The 19,476-nt window shown below is 34.6% G+C and overlaps 1 protein-coding gene across 3 annotated transcripts in view; it reads right to left on the bottom strand.

Annotated features, from left to right (window-relative positions):
* Aladin (aladin WD repeat nucleoporin) overlaps positions 1 to 18,845 on the bottom strand; it is a 65,210-nt gene extending 46,365 nt beyond the window's left edge. The window contains exons 1-3 of one of the 3 annotated variants that reach the window (XM_089090010.1): positions 18,829 to 18,845; positions 8,517 to 8,716; positions 183 to 309 (exon numbers count right to left, since the gene is read on the bottom strand). In XM_089090010.1, coding sequence (XP_088946136.1) covers positions 183 to 309; positions 8,517 to 8,653 — 264 coding nt within the window. In that variant the 5' untranslated portion in view covers positions 8,654 to 8,716; positions 18,829 to 18,845. Of the gene's footprint in view, positions 1 to 182; positions 310 to 8,516; positions 8,717 to 18,603; positions 18,623 to 18,731; positions 18,753 to 18,828 lie in introns of those variants that run through there. The other 2 variants (XM_089090008.1, XM_089090009.1) reach the window with 2 other exon arrangements.
* Between the last annotated feature and the right edge of the window lie 631 nt (positions 18,846 to 19,476).

Here is a 19,476-nt window from a genome sequence, read left to right as displayed (position 1 = left end):
ATTATAATTAATATATATAAATATAATATATTATATAATATGATAGAATGAAAAGAGGAACAACAAGCATGATTACATGACTGAGACTGAAATAAAAGACCGGAATCAAATTGAAAGACGTACTATAAATAAAAATAGATAATATTTAATAAAAATAAATATATATTAAAGCAAAAACATACCAGATACGGATTTCTAGTTGCTTCTAAGCTGCCTGAGGGAACGTGTGTAAAATAGCCATCTTTTTCATATAATACAATTGTACTAGGTCCTCCAGGTTTTGGGAAACTATGCATTGATGGAATATCCCTGAGAGAGAAAAACTTAAGAAATGTATACTTTTATTAGAAAATCCAAAGAGCTATTTTAGCTACAAATGAAAAAAAAAAAAAATACAACTTTTGAAAATTGCCTGAGTCCTCATACCCCTTTAATATTTAGTTGTATTGACTTTATAGGCAAAAATGGACTTTTTTCAAAAAACTCACCAATTGCTTAGTAAAAGTAAAGAAACAGCACTAAACTTCACAGTCCAAACCGACTGTGCTGATCTCCGTGTCATACTGCTTGCAACAGTTATCATAACTATTATTACCAAATGTAAAGTAAGTGAAATGTCTGTTACAAACAATAGACCTTACAACCGTCGAACCGAAACCGGCCTTATAACCTTTTCGAAATTTGAATTCAGTATCAAAACTTGAATTCAGAAAAATTTACTTAAAATAAAGAAAAAAAATTCGTCGCCGTACAAAGGCGCACAAAAATCACATTGCACAAAGCCATGTCAGTTTCTTAGTCATATTTACCTCAATGACCATCACTCCCTGAGTGCCTTGCGACACACCGCAGTCCCATAGTCCCAGAATTGTTACTATAATCATGGATATTCTTCTTAAACCATTTACAAGTAGCATCTCTAAATCGTCAATAGTGTATGAATTAAGGAGGATACATGGCTGTATATCCTCTAATTTCTAATTAATTGGTGTTTAAGGAAGTTAAATGTTTTCCAGAAGAATTGTCTACGGATTCTTTTGGGCACCCGTCTGGATGACCGTGTTTCAAACAGTAAGCTGTACTAAAATGTTGTTCCATTCTACTTTCTAGGGCTATTATGATAAAAGGTTTGAGATAGCTAGGACACGTTCTGCAGATGAAATATGACAGATTGCCAAAGATCATCCTTTACAGTCAACCATCTAGGGTCAAATGAAAATCAGGTCGTCCCCTAATGGTGTGGGAGGAAATTGTAAGAAAGGATTTAAGAGAATTTTTTCAGCTGAATTGCATGCAGGTTAATAAGCTTCACAACTCAGAATAAAGCAGCCTAATATATATACAAAGAAACAGATTCCTGCTGAAACTGATGTCCATTGTGCAAGTGTTTATTTAGATACTATGAAAATGAGCACAGAAGAAATAGAGCTTACAAAAGACAAAACGAATATGCTAACTCTAAAGTTATGATAGGCAGCACAACAGTGCTGCTTACATAAAAAACAAATTGGGTTCTAAGCATCAATTGTTTTCATGTTTTTCACCAAGCTATTTCTTATGGAAGGATCTGCTGTAGAAACTTTGGATGGGGCTCATTCGATTGGGAACTGAAAGTTCTAGTGATCTTTTCAAGAGTCAAAATTGATTGGATGGCAACCAGTCTGAATCCCATGCCCCTCTTTGCTGCCCTCCCCCCAAAGACGTCTGATCTAAATTTTGGGATAGCTATTGTGTTTAATATAATTGAACAGTCCAATAGCTATGCATTTGATGATGAAATGATCCCCATAGCCCTTGGGCCAAGGGCTGTAGGTTATTCAATATTGCCCATTGTTTACATTAATTAAAAAAAAACTTTCCACAAAATAAGTTTCCAAAGAAAAGTAAAGAGCTTTATTAAACGAAATATGACCAAAAATAAAATCAAATAATCTACCAAGCATGAAACTACCACAAATCATCATTAATAAATAAATGCAGCCTAAAACGAACAGAAATTGCAATAAATAACAGAGTCAAACTCTAAACGAGCAGAAATTAACATAAGTTGGGCTCAAAACCCCTATGCCTTCCCAAGGCCAGAACATAATTTGCACTTTACTGGCAAAAATATAAATGTTTATACTTTTATAACTTTATTAAATCAAATAATATTAACATTTTGATTACTAAATATCAGTATACTGACAATGCACATTCATTTGTATTTTTTTTTAGTAAAGTGCAAATTATGTTCTGGCCTTGGGAAGGCACAGGGGTTTTCAGCCCAACTTATGTTAATTTCTGCTCGTTTTGAGTTTGACTCGGTTATTTATTGTAATTTCTGTTCGTTTTGGGTTTCATTTATTTATGGATGCTGATTTGTGGTAGTTTCACGCTTGGTAGATTATTTGATTTTATTTTTACTCATTTTTTGTTTAATGGAGTTATTTACTTTTCTTTGAAAAACTTATTTTGTGGAAAAAGTTTTTTTTTAATTAATTTCTGTTCGTTTTATATTGACATAGTCTTTTCAGGGAAAAAGAAAATAATACTTTAAACCTTTTCGGTTTTTTAAGACTTTACAGTTACAGTTTTGCCTGCTATTTGTATGCTGGAGAAACATTTTCAGCAATTTTTAACAACATACACCCTTTTAAAAGTCCGGACACAAATAGTAGTGTTTAATTTCGTTTCATACCTCCTCTAGTTGACCTAAAATGGAAAACTTCATACCATTCGCAAAAAAAATCTGCTTGTTTTCTTTGAAGGTTTGGATACACTTACGCTATTTTGACTTGGTTAATTTTAAGAGCAGAAGTAGACCCGAAAGTTTGAACATAATACCCTCAGTCGCTCTTGGGATACTGCTGAGATGCCTTATTGGGAATTAGCATTAACACTATGCATTTTGATTTAATCTTAAGGCAACATTTAGTTTTTAATCAAAAAGGCAAATGGGAGGGTGGGCGTGGGAGGGGGATTAGTTTCCTTCCAATCACTTTCGACTATTAAAAAGGGCATCAGCCCTTTCTATTTTCAATCGAATGAGTCCTTTTTGAGTTTCTACGACAACACTTTCTATAAACACCTTATACGCCCCCAGGGCATAAATTACAACCCTTGCCCTAAGGGCTGCGAGGGTGGTTGTCATCCTCTAAGACATAATTTCCAGAACGTTCAACCAAGTTAAACGAAATGACTATCTCAAAATTTTGATTGGATGTGTTTGGGAAAATGGTGGGCGTGAGAGGGGCGTTAGTCACTCTCCCATCACTTAGAACTATTAAAAAGGCACTAGCCCTTTCAATTTCTAATCAGATGATCCCTTTTGAAGTTTCTACGACAACGCTTGCAATAAGAAAGCTTATATGCCCCCAGGGTATAACTTACAACCCTTGCCCTGAGGGCTGGGGTTGTCATCCCAAAAGACCTAATTTCCAGAACATTCTACTAGATTGAACAAAATGGTTATCTGAAACTTTTGATTGGATGTGTTTGGGGGAATGGTGCGCGTGAGAGGGTGGTTAGTTAACCTCCAATCACATTCGACTATTATAAAAGGCACTAGCCCTCTCAATTTCCAATTGAATGAGCACCTTTGAAGTTTTTACGACAACTCTATCTATAAAACCTTATATGCCCCCAGGGCGTAACTTACAACCTTTGCTCTTGGGACTTTGGTGGGTTTGTTATCCTTAAATACATAATTTCCAGCTACGCTGAAAAAATAGCTATCTCAAAACTATTACTAAATATGTTTCGGGAAATGGTGGGCGTGAGAGGGGGGTCAATTACTCTCCACTCACTTTCGACTATTAAAAAGGGCAATTTCAATTTTCAAACAAATGAGCCGTTTTTTAAATTTCTAAAACAACTTTCTATATAAACCTTATATGTCCCCAGGGCATAGCTTACAGCCCATCGCACTGAGGGCTCTGAGGGGGTTATCATCCTAAAAGACCTAATTTCCAGAACTTTCGACTACGCTGAACAAAATAGATATCTAAAAATTTTGATTGGATGTATTTTGGGGAATGGTGGGTGTGAGAGGGGGGTTAGTTGCCCTTCAATCCCTTTCGACTATTAAAAGGGCACTAGCCCTTTAAATGTCCAATTGAATGAGCCCTTTTAAAAGTTTTTACAACATCGCTTTCTATAAAAACCTTACATGCCCCCAGGACATAATTTACAACCCTTGCCCTGAGGGTTGTAGGGGGGTGTCATCCTTAAAGACCTAATTTCCAGAACTTTCAAATACGTTGAACAAAATTGCTATCTAAAATTTTTGATTGGATGTGTTTTGGGAGAAGGTGGGCGTGAGAGGGGGGTTAGTTGCCCTCAAATCACTGTCGACTATTAAAAAGGACACTAGCCCTTCGAATTTTCAATCGAGAGAGCTCTTTTTCAAGTTTCTACGACACAAATTTCAATAAAAACTTATATGCCCCCAGGGCATAACTTATAACACTTGCCCTAAAGACTGTGGGGGGGAGTGTAATGCTCAAAGGTATAATTTCCTGAACTTTAAACAGTGTGAAACAAAATGGCTATCTCAAAATTTTGATTGGATGTGTTTGGAGAAAAGGTGGGCGTGAGAGGGAGGTTAGTTGTCCTCAAATCACTTGTGACTATTAAAAATGGCACTAGACCTTTAAATTTCCAATCGAATGAGCCCTTTTTCAAGTTTCTACGACAAAGATTTCAATAAAAACGTATATGCCCCCAGGGCATAACTTATAACCCTTGCCCTGAGGCCTGTGGGGGAGTGTCCTCCTTAAAAACACAATTTCTATCTGGAAATCAACTAGGCTGAACAAAATGGCTATCTCAAAATTTTGATTGGATGTGTTTCGGGAAATGGTGGGCGTGGAAGGGGTGTTAGTTGCCTTCCAATCACTTTCGACTATTAAAAAGGGCACTAGCTACTCCAATTTCCGATTGAATGAGCTCTTTTCGAAGTTTCTACGACAACTACTTCGATACGAAGTGCTCTAAAGGAAAAAAATTGAAAATAATACATTGTGCTAACATCGTTCTTTACTTAGGCAGCGCGATTGCGCTGCCTATGATATGTTATTGGAAAATGGACTCATGTTTGATAATGAGTCTCCAAAAAAGCAAAGGATATGAAGGTGAAACTATCAGGAATGTTGAGGGGGCTGTTGAAATAAGTCAAAGCATTCTATATGCACGCAGGTTGTCAAAAGAGCATATCAGCCACATCTCAGGAACGACTTAGAATATAAAGTTGAAGCTTTCAGGGCATATTGAGGGGGATGTTAAACTAACAAAAAGGTACTACAAGCATATTACTTCAACTACCGCTACTACTACTGCTGCTATTACTGTTTCTAAGCCTAAGAGTATGAAGGTGAAACCTTGAGGGACTGTTGAGTAAGATGCAGAACTAAATCAAACACACTATGTGCAAGTACATTGTCTAAATAGCATATCAGCAATATCTCAGGAACAGCTTAGACTACTAACTGAAAACTTCAAAGGCACTTTGAACTAACCAAAACACACTATTTGCATATTTACTACTACTACTAAGGCTAAAGCTATAAGAATTAAACTTAAAGGGAATGTTGGGGGTGACCAAATCAAAACGCACAATCACAACAAGGTCAAAATGCCTTCAATCCTATAGAAGCCAAAAGATCATGTGGAGTTTCAATCGATTTATTTGAATAATATTCCACGCATCAATTCATCCGAAGTTCTGTAGTACAGCTATTATCAAAATTTGTTGCAAAATTGTATCTACTATATAAATAGCAATCCAAAATCTGGATTCTTAAAATCGAAAAAAAAATTTATGAATATTCTTTTATTATCCAATAAAAATTATGGGAATTAAAAACAAACAGAATGTAAATATAAAAAAAAAACTTTTTTTCACAGATGAAGTTTCTAAAAGAAAAGTAACGACCTACATTAAACTTAAGACGAGCGAAAAAAAGGTCAAATAGTAATTCAAGTGTAAAACGAACATAAATCACAATCAATAACTAAGTGGAATCCAAAACGAACAGAAATTACTATAAAAATCAAGTTAAACATATAACAAAAACAAACTGCAACAAACAGTAGCTGGTTAACAACATCTATGCCTTATAAAGATCATAACATCATTTGCACTAAAATACATTTTAAACGTTTTATCTTTTATAAGGTTAATAAATTCGAAATTGCTGAGATTTTTAGGAATGAATATCAACATAAATTCAGCTGTTAACTGTCAATCTGCATTTCATCAGATCATTTCAGTAATCTTGGTTAAGATGATATTATGACAAAAATAAACTCACAGCTCGAAATACAAATTGTTATCAGTAAAGCGCAAGTGACATTCTGGTCTTTACACAGCATATGGGGCACTATCCCTACTCCAAGTTTGCTATAGTTTCTGTTTATTTTAATTTTAACTTGAATACTTATTGTAATTGCTAATCCTTTTAGGTTTCACTTATCTATTGATAGTAACTTATGTTCATTTACACTTCAATTACTACTATACTTTATTTCTGCTTGTCTGAGGTTTAATGTAGCTCTTGACTATCCTTGAAAAACTTCATATTATTTTATTATTTATTTCTAACGCACACTATAAAGAGGTACAATACGTGGAGTAATCACGAAAAAAACATAAAAATGCAACGAAAATCAATATAGAAATCGAAGAATACCAGTTACAGAGTAACACATAAAATTTAAAAGAAACTAAAACAAAAGAAAAAATAACATAAAAGGATGGGGAAAAGAAGAAGAGAAAAAAAAACTCAAAACATGCAGAATCTAATAAGCAGTAACTTACAGAAATATGGACACAAGCTGTCATTATTATTATTATTATTTGATTTTTATCAGCATAAGCAATATAACTAACACCAACATTTTCTAAAAACACAGTAGGAGACAACATTCGCAAACAGTCTGCAAGCAAAGTTTTAGAAATATATTGAGACAGCCCACCATCTTGCAAGACTCCCTTCTTTACTGTGATAGTCTCAGATATATCAGACATCAATTTCAACCAAACAAACGAATCAAAGTACCAATATTACACTAAAAACACCAAAGAGAAATAAACAAACAAACAAAGTAAGGAAAAATAACTTACGACTGAAAAATCCTGATAAGGTGATGGTGCGGAGAAAAATTTATACAAGCGGTATTTGAAAGTTTTCTGCACAGTGCTTCGAATTTTACAGTAATATCAGGAACAGGAAATTTATTAATAATTACCCGGTTTTTAGTCCAAGGTAGAAGAAACAACAAAAATTTACGAAATCTAAAATAATTAATTCGGATTCGTTTTAACTCATTTTTCTTAAGAAGGGGAAAAATTCCAGAGGTAAAAAGAATTGAATGGTCACAAAAAGTTGAGTAGAGCTTGGCCAACACGAATTTATTATATTTACCTCTATCGGAAACAATTTCAGCATATCCTAATTGAATTTTCATATTAATATCTGAGACTGTGCGCAGGCGCAAGCTCGGAAGACTAATAGTAATAGAAATACCGAGCCACTGAAGAGAATCTACGAGAGGGATAGTAAAGCCACTACAACGAAGGGGAGTACTAGAATTGTTGTTAAAAGAAATAAATTTACGTTTATCTACATTAAGAAAAAGGCCTATGTCTGAAAAAGAAGTAGCAACACGAGAAACCATATTAGACAGACCAGTGTTAGTACGGCTTATAAGAAGGTCATCAGCATAGGCAAGGTATGAAACATCAGAAAAACCAGAGAGATAGGTATCCGATATTTTTGCCTGAAATACATAAATTAAATAGGGTCGGAGATAAAACTCCACCTTGCCTTAAACCTATTTTCACCTTAATAATGGAAGCTGGCGCCGATTTCAGCCGAAGAAAAGAATTAGAGTACCAGTAACGAAAAAGCATTATAACCGATAGATTGACACCGCAACCATGAAGAGCAGAAAAAAGCTGACTATGACATACACTATCAAAAGCTTTTGATAGATCTAAAGTACAAAGATATATAATCTTTCCCTTAGAAGAATTCTTAAGGAGCAAAGAAGATAATACACGATGTGCATGCTGACAACCTACTCCGGGCTTATATCCAAACTGGTTATCTCTCTCAAGCATATTATTAGTCACAAAAGGTAGTAATACATGCTCAAGAACTTTATTAAAAGTGCAAGAGACAGTAATAGGTTGGTAAGAACAGCAAATAAAAGGAGAATTTCCCTTCTTTAAAATTGAAGAAATAGTACCACACAAAAAACTCTCTGGTACACTAGAAGTACACATAAACATCTGGAAAAGTATATGTGGAAAGCGTTTTTTTTTCAAGATAACACTGATAATAAACAGAGGTTGTTAAGAGGTTGATAATAAACAGAGGTTGTCCTTGATAAAAGCTTTTCCACAAGTTTACCTTTACTCATGTCCTCATAATGAAGAAGTTAAATAAAAGCAGTCGAAGTGCATCATTACCCCATTATTGTTAATTTTTTCAACAGTGAATTACTATCTAGTAGTTGGGATTATACCTTACCTAGAACTTATATCATCTATATTTCTCAAGTTCTTGACATTTGCTTGACATCCTCTTCTAGTAATACCCTGTGTAACTTCTCCAATACTACTGTCACAGATAGGCCTTTTTAAATAAGGGTTCAAGCTTCCATCCATTGCTGATAAAATTGCTTGATTTATCAAGTTTGAAGGGGTTCTTGATTTATAAAAATATCTGACCTGAAATTTGAGACTTTTAGGTATAAAGAACTAATACTATGATTAGAATCACACTGTGGGGATCAATGCTCTGCTAGGAAATATGGGGCCATGTGATTGACACCTGGTGATGCACGGTTGTGTGCTACTAATCCCTGTTCTTTTATGATTAGAAAAAACACAAAGCAGTCTAGCTACATAGTTGGCTATATACAATATCTATTTGGCACCTTTTGTGGCATCAATGACTCTCAAGGATCTTTATTTTCTATCTTTTCTCTTATCATTTCTGAGCATCATTGACCAACACATTCTCTTGAACTCTTTTATACAAGGTTTTTTATACAAATCAAAAATATTTTTAAATAACATAGGCAGCGTATTTTTCATTATTTTGCATTATTGAAAAAGATGATGTGACACAAATATCACAGTAGCTACCATTATGTTTGGAAACAGTGTTGAATGGAAACCAAACGGGATTACAATTTTGTTACTTTAGTGTTTGGTTCAGATGATGCCATGCACAGAAGTGTTACTTGGCCAGATATAGCCATTGGCTGTAATAATAATAATAATAATAATTTTATTTCAACCCTTCATACAAATACATGTAAATGCTCGAAGGAGTTATAAAAACGAAAGAAGAAGATAACGAAAAAATCACACAACGTAACAAAACAAAATTAAACTGCGATAACTATGTAAAAGACAAAACAAAGGAAATCAAAATCACGATTTTAATGCACAAGACTAGCCAATGGAAAGTCGTGTATTGTTCTATTTCGACTTTTGAAACGGTTATACAACTCATCCATTTTCTTACTTAACTCAAAAATATAATACTTCTGCGAAACATAAGAGTTTCTGAACCATATGGGAATTTCCAATAAATATTTGCAATACCGAAAAAAAATTGAACGAATTTGGTTACGTTCGGTTTTACTAAAGCAATTCCATAAGGGGGTTAAAAAAAAGACATGTGGAGCAAACATGGCGTTACAGAGACGACCGAGCGTAATTTTGTCAAATTGACCTTTAGTTCGTGCTAGCATACCGTAAGTTTTCCACAGTTTTTCTTTAAGTGCTGCAATAACAAGATTTTTAGTAGCTCTGATAGAATTCCAATACCGGAGTCTGAGATACTCAAACTTATCCTTTTGGAGAACTGTCTTCCCGCAAACATCAACAGCACGATTTGGCAATGTTTCGTCATTCAAAACGACGAATTCAGTCTTAGACGGCTCTATTGTTAGCCCAATATCACCAAGTGCAGACGACACGGCATTAATAGCTTTTTGTAAACATTCTAAATTATCACTTATCAAAAGTAAGCTGTATATAACAGTGATTAATTTTTCTTTTAAGTTGGCTTTATTTGCTATTATAAACCAACTACTATTATAAACCAATAACAACAAGCACAAAAATCATTGCAAACCAAGAAAATCCGCAAACTCATACTTAGAAAACAATAAAAAAAGTTTTTATCACTTTGAATGTAAAGGAAGATTTATTTTGTGATGAAGAATTAGAGAGAGATAAAAAGGGTTACTAAAAGCGTTACTAAAAGGGTTAAGAACTAAACCCCCAAGGTGCTGATAGTGTGGCAAATAAGTTTTTTGAATAGGGGGGTTGTGAGGTTAGACATTACTTACTGAAGATTATGAATCTGACTTTTGAAAAGGGGAAGTATCCAGCAATTTTAGGAAGATTTTAATTAAACCTCTCTATAAGAAAGGGAATAAGAGTGAGTGTGGTAGTTACAGAGGTATTAGCCTGGTTTCTCTAGAAAACAAATTACTTAGTATTATTATACTTTTTAAACTTAGAGATGATGTAGATACAGTTTTAACAGAAGAACAGAGCAATTTTAGAAAGGGTACAGGATTCAACCCAACTTTCACTCTTAGATTAAAGGGCTGGGCACACGAGGCTAATTTCGAGAACTGATTTTCAAATCAGCACCGATTTTGAAAGAAATCGGCGTCGATTTGAGAAAATCGACGTCGATTTACTGAAAAAAATATAAATGTTTTTACTTTTATAACTTTAATAAATCAAATAATATTAACATTTTGATTACTAAATATCAGTATATGTATATTAAACTGACAACGCACATTCATTTGTGTTTTTTTCATTAAAGTGCAAATTATGTTCTGGCCTTGGGAAGGCATAGGGCTTTTAAGCCCAACTTATGTTAATTTCTACTCGTTTTTGAGTTTGACTCGGTTGTTTATTGTAATTTCTGTTCGTTTTAGGTTTCATTTATTTATCGATGCTGATTTGTGGTAGTTTCACGCTTGGTAGATTGTTTGATTATATTTTTGCTCATTTTTTGTTTAATGGAGTTCTTTTCTTTGAAAAACTTATTTTGTGGAAAGTTTTTTTAATTAATCTCCGTTTGTTTTATATTGACATAGTCTTTTCAGAGAAAAAGAAAATAATACTTTAAATCTTTTAGTTTTCTTAAGAATTTATAGTTTGGCCTGCTATTTGTATGTTGGAGAAAAATTTTCAGCAATTTTTAACAACATACACCCTTTTAAAAATCTGGACACAAATAGTACTGTTTAATTTAGTTTCATACCTCCTCTAGTTGACCGGAAATGGAAAACTTGATACCATTTGCAAAAAAAATCTGTTTACTTTCTTTAAGAGCTTGGATACACTTATGCTATTTTGATTTGGTTAAATTTTAAGAGCAGAGGCAGCCCCGAAAGTTTGAACATAATACCCTCAGTCGTTCTTGGGATACTGCTGAGATGCCTTATTGGGAATTAGCATTAACACAGTACATTTTTATTTAATCTAATATGGCAACATTTAGCTTTTAAACATAAAATCAAATGGGAAAGTGGGCGTGGGAAGGGGATTAGTTTCCCTCCAATCACTTTCGACTATTAAAAAAGGCATCAGCCCTTTCTATTTTCAATCGAACAAGCCCTTTTCGAAGTTCCTACGACAACTCCTTCAATACAAAGTGCCCTGGTCAAAACAAAAACAACAAAAAAACAATACATTATACCCACATCAATCTTTACTATAAAAATGTCAAGCATTCCAATCACTTACAACTATTAAAAAGGGCACTAGGCCTTTCGATTTCTAATCGAATAACCCTTTTAGTGTTTCTTCAACGACATTTCCTATAAACACCTTATATGCCCCCAGGGCATAAATTCTAACTCTTACCCTAAGGGCTGTGAGGGTGGATATCACCCTCTAAGACCTAATTTCCAGAACTTTGAACTTCGTTAAACAAAATGGTTATCTCAAAATTTTGATTGGATGTGTCTGGGAAAATGGTGGGCGTGAGAGGGACGTTAGTCTTTCTCCAATCGCTTTAAACTATTAAAAAGGGCACTATCCCTATAAATTTCCAATAAAACGAACCCGTTTGAAGTTTATACGACAAAGATTTCAATAAAAACCTTATATGCCCCCAGGGGATAACTTACAACCCTCGCGCTGAGGGCTGGGGGGGGGGGGGTTGTCATCCTCACAGACCTAATTTCCAGAACTCTCAACTACGTTGAACAAAATGGCTACCTGAAAATTTTGATTGGATGTGTTTGGGGGAAGGGTGGGGAAGAGAGGGGGGTTAGTTGCCCTCCAATTACTTTCAACTATTAAAAAGGGCACTAGCCCTCTCAATTTTCAATCGAATGATCCCCTTTTGAAGTTTTTACGACAACTCTATCATTAAACACCTTATATGCCCTCAGGGCATAACTTACAACCTTTGCCCTGGGGACTCTGGGGGGTTTGTCATCCTTTAATACATAATTTCCAGAACTTTCAATTACATTGAACAAAATGGCTTTCTCTAAAATTTCATTGAATGTGCTTGGGGAAATGGTGGGCGTGAGAGGGGGGTTAATTACTCTCCACTCACTTTCGACTATTAAAAAGGGCAATTTCAATTTCCAAATCAAATGAGCCCCTTTTGAAATTTCTGCAACAACTTTCTATATAAACCTCACATGCCCCCACGGAATAGCCTAACTTACAACCCTTGCACTGAGGGCTCTGATGGGATTATCATCCTAAAAGACCTAATTTCCAGAACTTTCGACTACGTTGAACAAAATGGATATCTCAGTATTTTGATTAGATGTGTTTGGGGAAATGGTGAGCGTGCGAGGGGGGTTAGTTGCCCTTCAATCACTTTCGACTATTAAAAGGGCACTAGCCCTTTCAATTTTCAATTGAATGAGCCCTTTTTGAAGTTTTTAAAACTTCGCTTTCTATAAAAACCTTACATGCTCCCAGGGCATAACTTAAAACCCTTGCCCTGAGGGTTGTGAGGGGGATGAGTTGTCATCCTTAAAGACCTAATTTCCAAAACTTTCAACTGCGTTGAATAAAATGGCTATCTAAAAATTTTGATTGGATGTGTTTGGGGAAAATGTGGGTGTGAGAGTCGCGTTAGTCTTTCTCCAATCACCTTCAACTATTAAAAAAAGGCACTAGCCCGTTCAATTTCTAATCAAATGAGCCCTTTTGAAGTTTCTACGACAACGCTTTAAATAAAAACCTTATATGCACCCAGGGGATAACTTACACCCCTCGCCCTGTGGGCTGGGGGGGGGGGTTGTCATCCTCACAGACCTAATTTCCAGAACTTTCTACTACGTTGAACAAAAAACTTTCTACTACAAAAAGGCTAAGTAGTTAAGACTAAAAAGTTAAGAAGATAAGGCTGCCAAGGATAGGAATAAGTGAAAGTGAAGACGTAATGTTAGGTAATGAGAAGATTGACCAAGAAGGCAGCTTCACTTACCGTACCTAGTTAGTGTTGTTAGTAAAGTTGGTGGGAGCAGTGAAGATGTTAAAAGTAGAACAGCCAAGGACTGGACTATTTTTTTTTTAAGTGGAAAAAAATTTGGAAGAATAGAAAGATAGGTCTGGAAACCAATATTATGAAACTCCAAATAACAGGGAAGAATTTACTAGATGTTTGCCAGAGAAATTGCATATGGATAGATTTGGGTACCAAATTGACTGACCATATCTGAAACAGTAAGCTGTACTTAAACTATGCTTCAATCCTGTTTTCTGCTTTAATAAGAGAAAGGATGAGATGGCTAGTACATGCTCTGCAGATGAAGGATAAGAGATTGCCAAAGAGTGTTCTTGTCAGCCAACCATCAAGAGTCAAAGAAAAAGCAGGTCATCCTCAAATGTGGTGGAGGATATTGTATACAAAGATTTAGAGGAAATAAAAATTTCTTGGAAGGGTGACTCTGAACAGATTCGGATGGAGGAGGAGCATGTATAGCTTTGTTGGCCTTAGGCAGTTTGGTGTTGTAGTGACTTATTAGTAGTAGTAGTAGTATTCACATAATTTAGCTAGGAAGAAAGTAAATACATCAGTTGGTGCCTTTTATTATGCTCTTTCCAAATTCAATTTTTTTTTCTGGGGCAAATTCCACTTTGAGCCCTTAATGAAGTCCAAAAGGTAACTTGTTACCTTGTCATTAGGTTTTAAAATATATTGTAAAGTTAAAAAGTTAGATAAAAACTAATTAGATACAAACATTTGATTTTGCTAAAGGTTTTAAAGAACATACTATGATGTTTCAGGGCTCTGTTAGCAACAAAGGAAAAAAACAGCAAAAAAAGGAGAAAGAGCATGCATCTAAGAATAGTAATTTACTTGTTGATCTAGGTGGGGACATGGGCGCCCATACGGGGGGGGGGCACCAACCCCCCCCCCTGACTGAATGATGCTGCCTTATATTTGTACTGATTTAAAAAAAAAATCCACAAAACAATTTTTTCAAAGCTCCATTAAGCCAAAAATCAGCAGAAATAAAGTCAAATAATCTTCAAAGTGTAAAACTACCACAAATTACTATTCATAAATAAATGAAACTCAAAACGAACAGAAATTAGAATAAATAGCCAAGTCAAACTCAAAACAAGCAAAACTTAATATTTGTAGGGCTGATAACCCCCATGCCTTCTCAAGACCAGAAAATAATTGAGCCTTTACTAAAAAAAAAAAAAAAGAAAAAAAAATGACCATGGATTGTCAGTTTAATATCCATATACTGATGTTTATTCCTTATAGTCCTACATTTTTTTTATTTATTTAAGTAAAAAAAAGTGAAAACATTTAAAACGTATTTTGTTTTCAGTAAAGTACAAATTATATTATGGCCTTTAGAAGGCATGGGGTTATCAGCCCTACTTAATGTTAATTTTTGCTTGTTTTGAGTTTGACTTGGCTATTTATTCTAATTTCTGCTTGTTTTGGGTTTCATTTATTAATTGATAACGACTTGTGGTAGTTTTATGCTTGGAAGATTACTTGAATTTATTTCTGCCCATTTTTGGCTTAATGGAGCTCTTTACTTTTCTTTGAAAAACTTGTTTCGTGTTAAACGTTTTTTTTAATTAATTTCTGTTCGTTTTTTATTGGCATAGTCTTTTTCACAAAAAAAAAATTATATCTTTTCAGTTTCCTTATATAAGAATCCACAGTTTGGCTTGCTATTTGCATGTTGGGAAAAACTTTCAGCAATATTTAATCCTGACACAATAGTATTTTTTAATTTAATTTTATATCTCCTCAAGTTGACCTGAAAAATAAAACTTAATATCATTCCACAAAGATTCTATATAGGGTCTTTGACGACCTGGATACACTTACACTCTATTTATTTATTTAAATTGTAAGAGAAGTAGTAATAGTAGTAGCCCCAAAAACTGCAACTTAATATCCCCAGTTGTTCACAATATATTGATGAAAAACCAACAGAGAGAAAAAAATCAATGAAAAAAAACAAAACACAACAAATGAGACTGTGGCCAGTGGAGAGAAAAGACAAAAAAAATGTAAAACAATGCAGATACTTTGCCTGTATCAAAACAAGGCATCTTCAAGATGCCTTGTTTTGATACAGGCAAAATATCTATGCTGTTTTACATTTTTCATCTTTTATCTCCACTGGCTGCAGTCTCATCTATTGTGTTTTTTTTATTGGGTTTTTTCTCTCTGTTTGTTTTTTGTCATGGCTGGCAAATTTGGCCTAAGATCTTTCAATATATTGATGGAGTGTCTTATTGGCAACCATAAACACAATGCCTTTTGATTTAGTTTTAAAGTAGCATTTAGTTTTATAGCATAACAGGTCAATTACATAATTGAGGGGTGGGGGTTGACATGCCAAATAAGACATAGACATAGTTACTGGACTGTTCTAGTATGCTGAACAAAATGGTTGTCTCAAAATTTTGACTGGATTTCTTTGTAAAATGAATTGCCTTGAGAGACAGGCTGATTGTCCTCTAATCTCTTCTTACTCTTAAAAAGGACACTAGAACTTTTATTTTTGTTTGAATTAGCTCCTTTAAATGTTTCAATGATATTTCTAGCTATTATAGAGTGGTGCTGCCTATCATATTGCTTATATGCCCTTTTGAAAACCTGCATGCATATAGTTTTTTCTTTCAATTGAACCTCCCCCTAAACGCTTCCTAGAAGTTTTACCTTTATACTCTTAGCGTCATTAAATACAGTAACTGTAGTGGTAGCATTAAAAGTATATACATGGTGCCTTCTGGCTAGTTCAAAATCCCCCACAGCTTTCTCTTAAGGTCTAACTTAATAATATAAGTTGTTCTTCAGATATTGCTTTGTCACCTTTTTGTCCACATGCTCATACTTTGTTTTGATTTAGTTTAATGTCTGTCTAAATATTCTTTATATTTGATTACTGAAGGCATTGTTAATGCTCTTTGGACTATTGGTTACAAAATGGCTGTCTTGCAATTTTGATTGAATGTGTTTGGCAACAAGAGGATATAAGGGAGGGGGGGTGTATTAACCCTGAAGGCCTTGTTATGTGATCTTTGGACTATTTTTGAACAAATAGCTATCTAAAATTTATATTGTATGCATTTGGAGAAAATATGATGTGGGGTAAATTTGACTCTTAAAAAGGCCCTTAAACTTCCAATTTCCAATCCAATGAGCCCCCTTCAAATTTTATACAATCACACTTTCCCTAAAAACCTTATATTCCCTTGGGGCATAACTTACAAATCTTGCCCTGAAGGCTCTAGGGGAGGAGGGGAGTCTCATCAACAAATACATAATTTCTGGACTTTTAAACTACATCAAACAAAATAGCTATCTCAAAATTTTGATTGTAAGTGTTGGGGAAATGATAGGCATGGAGGGGGGGAGTTGCTGGTTGCCCTTCAATCACTTTTGTGTATTAAAGAAGGAACTAGCCCTTTCAATTTCCAACCAAATGAGACCTTTTCAAATTTTTTACAAGAACAAATTACCATCTCAAAAATATCTATCAGAAGCACTTCAAGAAATTACAACATGCGTGTGTGTGGGTGGGTGGAGGATATACCTGCCCTCTGATCACTTTAACTCTTAAAAAGAGCACTATAACTTCTGATTACAATCCAATTAGCCCTGTCTGAAGTTTATATGAGAATTTCATCCTTAAAGACATAATTTCTGGACCTTTCAAATATGCTGAAAAAAATGTCTATCTCAAAATTTTGATTAGATGTGTTTGGAGAAATGATTGAAATAGGGGGAGGGGCTGGTTGACCTCCAATAACTTTTGACTGTTAAAAAGGCCACTAGAACTTCTGAATACCAATCCAATGAGCCCTCTCTGAGGTTTAAGCAACCACCCTTTCTATAAAAACCTTAAATGCCCCCAGGGCTTAACTTACAATCTTTGCCCTGAGTGTTGTGGAGGGGGGATTTTATCACCCAGACCTTTAAACTAGGCTATGCTGAACAAAATGGTTATCTCAAAATTTGGATTGGATGTGTTTGGGGAAATGATTGGTGTGGGGGATTGGTGCTGGTTTCTCTCCAATTATTTTGACTATTAAAAGGGCACTAGCCCTCTCAATTTCTAATCAAATGAGCTCTTTTTGAAGTTCCTAAGACATTTCTTTCTATAAGAAGTGCCCTGGTAAAAAAAAATAATACATTGTACCCACATTGTTCTTTACCTAGGCAGTGCTATTGAACTGCCTATGATATTTTTGTTCTGTGATTTCTATTATATAGCACTGTAAGTTTCTTATTCAATGTTTTTGACAATGGTGATTCCAATAGTATAATCTTTGTTTTGTTGTAATGCCTATTTCAAGGAGGTTCATGCTTATTTTTATTCCTGCAAGTTTGAGACTTGATCTATTTCAAAAGATTTCAATTTTTGCATAAATTTGGCTAAGGTTCTTCAAAGGCCACTACCACTTTCAGCAGGAAAGAATAGAGGCAGATACTTTAAAAGATATTTCTGAAGCATAAATTAGGCTCTAGAAGCATTCATGAAAATTTCGTTTGCTTAGCTGAACATCTAAGATGAACTAGCAACAAAAAACCTAGTCAAGGACTTTAACCAGGATATTACGCAGCAAGAAAACTTTGGTAAATATATACCAAATCATATTATTCACTTACGCATAAAGTGAATATACCACTTGATGCCTTTTTATATACCGATTACGAATATACTTATCATTCCTATTGGAAATGAGTTTCAGCCCCCCCCCCCCTATCGGCTATATGCCAATTCAGGGTATAGGCCTATATTTCTACATTAGGGAGGGGGGCAAATTTTTTTTAGGATGTAATTGGGTAGTAATTTTAAACTTTACCCCCCCCCCCCCCGAATTTAGAAATATGTACCCAGAATTGGCATATATAGGGGGGGGCTGAAATTCATTTCCGATAGCCTAGAAATGATTATTATATTCATAATCAGCATAAAAAAGGCATCGAGTGGTATATTCACTTTATGCGTAAGTCAATAATATGATTTGGTAGATATTTACCACAACTTTTATTGCCAGGATTACCAAAAACCAAAATAATAGTAGAAAAGCGGCATAAATAGAAAAAATAAAACAACCCTAGAAAACAGCAAGGGCAAATTTTGAATTTTTATTTGTTTTCCAGCGCTACCAAATTATTAATTAAAAAAAATTCTTTCAGATCAAAAGTAGAGTAACATTAAACTTTATTATTCAACTTAATTACATAATAAACATAAACAGAAATAATTCCGTTAACGAGAGGTTTCCTTCCTCTTTAACCCCTCTTTCATTACGCTAAAGTTTTTCAGTACTTTAAAAACCTTTTTGTTCGAAATCAGCAGCTATGTTTATGCAATTGTTCTTAATAGAGTAATAGACCCCACCATCACGCTTATTTATCTGCGGCGTGCCGCCGTTGGAAGAAGTGCCAGCGTGGAAAAGAATTTCTGCAGCTCACCGGTGTGCCAACAGTCTGTCTATATTTAGTATTATTGTTTAGCAGTGATTTTTTTTTATTTCAATATGCTAAGTAACCTTGCAAAAGTCTGTCGATGTTGTTTTCTACCTAGGAAATGGAAATAAGAGCTTACTGAACCCCCAGATATTCCACAAGTCAAAGGTAGTGCTGCAAAATCACGTATAGTGAAAAGCCATAAGGGTTCAGTTTATTTTTATCCATTAGTATTTCATATGGAAAAGAAGTTCTCGCATAAACTTTGGGTGGGATTCATTTGATTAAAAATTAGAGATTCTATTGCCCTTTTTAAGAGACAAATGTGATCGAGGGCAACCGTCCTCCTTCCTACGTCCTTTTTTCCCAAAATACATCTTGTCATAGATTTGAGATTGTCATTCTGTTCAAAAAAACCCAGAGGTCAACTGACTATGTCTCCAGAAATGGCAATACTCCCAGAGCAAGGGAGTGTTGCTAAGAGCAAAGAGCAAGTTCTGCAAATTGCTTTTTGTTA

Source organism: Artemia sp. Qi Xiang Cuo, chromosome 6, assembly GCF_049724085.1.
Source record: "Artemia sp. Qi Xiang Cuo chromosome 6, ASM4972408v1, whole genome shotgun sequence".
In the NCBI taxonomy this organism is placed as follows: Eukaryota; Metazoa; Arthropoda; class Branchiopoda; order Anostraca; family Artemiidae; genus Artemia; species Artemia sp. Qi Xiang Cuo.
Note: the sequence above shows the minus strand (reverse complement) of the source record. Positions and strands in the feature narration are given on the sequence as shown.